General features: G+C 43.1%; 1 protein-coding gene across 3 annotated transcripts in view; it reads right to left on the bottom strand.

The window, feature by feature from the left end:
- The window catches only part of emid1 (EMI domain containing 1), a 55177-nt gene that overhangs the window by 9996 nt on the left and 40181 nt on the right, over window positions 1-5000 (bottom strand). For all 3 annotated transcript variants that reach the window (XM_034148544.1, XM_034148546.1, XM_034148545.1), the window contains 6 exons: window positions 4332-4421; window positions 4163-4224; window positions 3933-4065; window positions 2775-2819; window positions 2566-2673; window positions 280-387 (listed from right to left, as the gene is read on the bottom strand). In XM_034148544.1, coding sequence (XP_034004435.1) covers window positions 280-387; window positions 2566-2673; window positions 2775-2819; window positions 3933-4065; window positions 4163-4224; window positions 4332-4421 — 546 coding nt within the window. The remainder of the gene's footprint in view (window positions 1-279; window positions 388-2565; window positions 2674-2774; window positions 2820-3932; window positions 4066-4162; window positions 4225-4331; window positions 4422-5000) is intronic.

The raw sequence follows: 5000 nt of genomic DNA, 5'->3' as shown, positions 1-5000 counted from the left end.
AAACCTTTTGTGGCTCTGATACATTTCCCCAAGACATTTCACAAATGCTTGGTTGTAGAGTTGCATTGTGGGTAATGTATGCAGCAGCTTTTGACAAAAAAGAACAATGTGTGCGAAAACTCTGCTGCTACTGAATCAATTTCAACTTTCTTTTAACTGTCCATCACCAAAGGCGATGCCGTGTGGATGGAGTACTATTTAAAGACCTGTATTTAGTGCTTTTATCTATTTGGTGTGGAATTGGCGTCATAGTGAATGTATAAAGTGTGTTAGTCTTACTCTGGTCTGGTTCTGGGATGTGGGCACTGGCCGGAGCTGGAGGCCCAGGAGGGCCTGGTGGGCCGGATAGACCCCTCTCTCCTGAGGGTCCTGATGGTCCACGGGGCCCTGAGAGAAGAAATGACAGAAACATCACTGTGGTGACAGAGATACTGTGCTTCAGAACTATGTCATAGCTACGTTAGATCATTACGTTTCTCTTAGAGAGGCACAACACAACAGGATAATGATAAACAACTTTGGTTGATGTGATGATAGAAGGATAAAGTATAACAAAGACCAGAGAGGAAATAGATTAGATTAAGTGCTCAATGATACTCTATAATCGAGTCTGGCATGGGAGTGTGTGTGTGTGTGTGTGTGTGTGTGTGTGTGTGTGTGTGCGTGTGTGCGTGTGTGCGTGTGTGTGCGTGCGTGCGTGCGTGCGTGCGTGCGTGCGTGCGTGCGTGCGTGCGTGCGTGCGTGCGTGCGTGTTCAGGGGAATAAAATAAGCAGCTGGACAGAGAAGTGTATGAGCTGGCCAACTTTGTTCTTCTGTCTTTAAGAGAAGCAGGGTCATTAATAGTCAGGGGCTTGGACCTGACTTTGTGACCTGTGTTAAACTCAAATAAACACCAATAAACTCTGAAGAGTGTTACTGGCACTGGTTTATTGTAAGCTAAATGCTCCCTGCTTACACACCGCAAGTTTTATTTTTAAATGTGTGTGTGAGTAAAAACCTGTAGCTGGTACATGTACATAGTCCTTCCTCCAAGCCATCTTTATAAGGTGGGGAAAAAAACACCATAGCTACATCTGACCTCATTGTTTGGACTCTCCTGAGGTAATGCTGCCCCCTAAACACCACCTCTTGCCCTCCGAAAGACCCAGACTCATCACCTCTCTGTTTATGTACCGATGCAACTGACAATGACAGTCCACTAATTACTGCTTTGAAAGGTGATGTTATTACAGCTCTGATTTGACACTTCTGCGGGCTGTTTTCACTTAGCCTCGGTAAACACTGCAGCATGACCGTCTGTGTTTTGGCTGCATCGGGCTGACTGCAAGCTACAATCTGCGGCACAGTGGTTACACGGCGATTCAAAGTGGCCCTTTAGAGTCTATGTGACATGTTGTGGGAAACAGTTAGCATTCTTTACTGCAAAATAATGAATCCCTTGAGCAACCAGGGGATGCTGTGTCAAAACATGGGACAACATTTGTAAAAACAACATGATTCATCATAACGTACAATATCACTTCTACAAAGTTCACTCTTTTCCCAGCACTTAAATGACCTCCGGCTCAAATGCATTTTTGCCTACATTTTCCATGACATTGGACCCATTCCAGTCTTGTGTTTATCTTTCTCTTTAAAGTGAAAAAAACTGTTCAATAAAGAAAAACAGAGCTTCAGATGCAAGACATAGCTCTGGGTACTTATGAAGTAACGGAGATAGAAAAAACAATAACACCACAGCCATATGGAAACCATAAAGACCTGGGATTTGTGTATATATAGCTCATGTTCATTTCAGATTGAAGTCACATGGTGCTTCTCGGAGAGTGGGTTTGTATTTTAACTTCTAAATCTCATCTTTACCCAGCAGCAGGCACAGAGGAGGGGTCATATGTTAGCTTGAGAGGAGAGGCACTCCCTTCATGATCCAGCGCAGAGAAAATAGAGCCTATAGCAAGAGCAGATGTTGTGATAAATGTATTCTGTCATGTATTTGACCCTCATTCAATTCACAGCTGCCTGTGGATTAACATTAAGCCCAACAGGTCATTTATTGTTTATCAAAAACTAGGGAGCTCTAAATACATGGAGCAGATTTATGATTCTGGTTGGTAAGCAGCACTTATAAATAAAGGCTTCTGCTAACCACAGAAAACAGCATTTTTAGAAACATTTAAACAAAGCCAAAGAACAAAATACCCAAATTCCAGCATGTAACCAGCAGACGGACATTCACCACTGGAGGGTTTGTGGGTCGACCGAGTGGTTTAAAAGAAAGACAAATACTCTGCAGCAGGACACCACGGGCAGGCTTTTGTTGGAGACCTCTCTCTGATTCTTCCGCTCTTGTTTCAAGCGGTCTTTGGTCAACAGTGACTCATTAAAATGTCTTGTTATACGGACAATAGTTTAAATGGGCAGGTATACAACTGTCTTGCACCGTTTTCTCAAAGACACACATATTTACAAGAAGCTCATTGACACACTGTGTCAACAACTACAACAAAACAGGTTCATTTGTTCCTTTCTGCTCTTGACTGTCTGCTAGCGGGGGGCTCTAGTACCTGCAGGTCCCGAGGATCCCTTGAATCCAGGGGCTCCAGACGGGCCCCTCGTTCCGGCCTCCCCCCGAGGCCCACTGGGACCTGGCAGCCCTCGAGACCCTGGCTTCCCTGAGAGGAAGAAAACAGTCATGAGTAATCATGAACCCTTAACTGGTATACATCTTAAAAGGTTTTACATGCACTACAAGTCAACTACAGTTACAATGTACCTTCTCTGCCAGAAAGCCCATCTCTCCCCTTTTCACCCTGAGGACCTGCAAGGAAAACAGAGAGGTGACTTAATTAAGAGGTGCAGCTCTGTGGAAAAAGTCCACAGAGTGGCTGGGCTTCAACCACCTGGAGGATCTTGGTGTAAAATCCACTGGGGGATTGGGTAAAACTCTCCATTTCTAAGTATGAGAGAAAAAGACGTGTCAATTCTGTGTTCATGTCATCCATGGGGCTTATATAATCCGTTAAAGCAACTCATCTCAACTTAATATGTTCACTCACTGAAGAAAAGCAACAATTGCTTGTACAATCTCAAGATATTATCCATTCATTTTGACTCAGTTAATGATTTATAACAATGATGGCTGGTTGAATTAAGGCATTTGTTAAAGAAATGATGAATGAAGCATCTCTGAAAAATGAAATACATCGCGTGTCTCAGTGTTGGTTGCTTCTCAAAAAACTACTATGAAACTCTGGAGGTGAGGAGTTAGAAAGAAGGCACTTTACCCGACCTCTTAAGCCGCTACTAGTCTGTGGTCGAGTTGCATTGTGGGTCTTGGAGGCGCTGGGTTTTGACAAGGTCTGAAAATAACGATTGCCTGTTCTATTGAAAGTATTGAATAAGTGAACGATGGTATGATTTTATACAAAGCCATAGACTGCACTTATTTTCTACAAAGATGGACAATTTATCTACAAATGGAAAGCCATCAGAGAAACTTTAAAGATTGTATAATCTTGTAAAATATCTTCATGTGGCTACAACTGAGTAAGACTTTTGGATAAACACAAGTAATGATAATGAATACTCTCTCCTTAACGTGTTGTGACAGTAGCAGCAGGGTTAGTGAACTCTTGCAGTGCTGGGCTGGACTCCAGGAGAGGAGAGAGAGAGAGAGAGACTTTCCTGCTTCAAGTGTTCACTTTTCTCACAGCCACAGAGCGCTGAAAGTGAGCAGCACAGTCAACTGGGCACTAACCTTTTTTTTTGCTAAAGGAAATGAGCATGTATGCGGTAGAGGAAATAGGATATGAGCAGATGGAGCAGGTAGAGCGCAGAAAAATAGTTGCTGCTCGCTTTCTGATTCAATTATCCAAGCACAAAACGTTTTTACCTTAAAACATATGAATGCATGGCAGCGTGATATCCATACCTGCAGGTCCCTGCTCACCAGGAGCTCCCTGAGCCTGCACAGCACCAATCAGTAATGAGGCCTCTGGTGCAGTTCCTCCTTTAACCTGAGGGGGGCGCTGTGATACGGAGGCCGGGACATTGAGTAATTGGACCTGGTGAAGCAAGACATAAAACAAGCAATTAAACAATGTTCTTGTTAAATGTTTCATATCTCAGTGATTTGGAGCCTGTGGCAGAAAGAGTCCAAACCTTGGCCTCCAGAGAGCTCAGCCGGTCAGTCAGAGCTGTGATTCGGCTGCAGTTCAGGCAACCTAAAAAACAAAATAAATGTTTTCTTTACATTCAGACATGTAAACACGTAGTGCACCTTTGCTGTTGTGTTGTTAAGTCACAGCATTAACGTGTCCACAGGTCTTACTAGAGATGGGCTCTCCTGTGCGTGCAGGCGGGCGGCGGAGCGTTGAAGGTTTCCTCACCGCCTCTTGTGCTACAAGCTGGCTCCCTGCATCTGTAACAGAAGATAAAGATAGAGAAACGAGTCACCTCTATGGCAAATGATAGTGATTTATCAAAAGTCATATCTTTAGATCGTGGGTTGATACTTTCATTCATATGGCAACTGCTGATTGTAAAGCAATTTGTTCGTTAAGTTACTAGGTAGGGCTATAAGGACAGTTCATTTAACATACAATGCAAAACAGCAAACACTCCAAAGATACTGTGCTGTGGGTTTTATGAAGATGTTTCAGAGTGGAAAATACCAGAAACCAACTCTTTGTAGTTTCTGTGTGTAGGTTTATATCCTTCATGTGAGCCTCTTACTGTTGGCTGACAATACTACCGAGTATAAAGAAAAGATACAAATGGAAATCCACAAAGACAGTTCTTGCTCTTTTGTCTGATACATTTCCAAGAGACAAACAGTGTGTGTTGCATCATTGCCAAGTGGCTTTCATTACATTACATTACATTACATTAGATTGCACTTTCCTTTGGCCTTGTTTCTTTATGGAGTATAAAATCACAAAGCCTGTGAGAGAGGGAGTGTAAAGACAAACAATAGTTGCCTTGTGCTGAGAGAATGGGC

Source organism: Trematomus bernacchii, unplaced genomic scaffold, assembly GCF_902827165.1.
Source record: "Trematomus bernacchii unplaced genomic scaffold, fTreBer1.1, whole genome shotgun sequence".
Taxonomy (NCBI): Eukaryota; Metazoa; Chordata; class Actinopteri; order Perciformes; family Nototheniidae; genus Trematomus; species Trematomus bernacchii.
The sequence above is the reverse complement of the archived record's forward strand: the minus strand, read 5'-3'. Positions and strand labels throughout refer to the sequence as shown.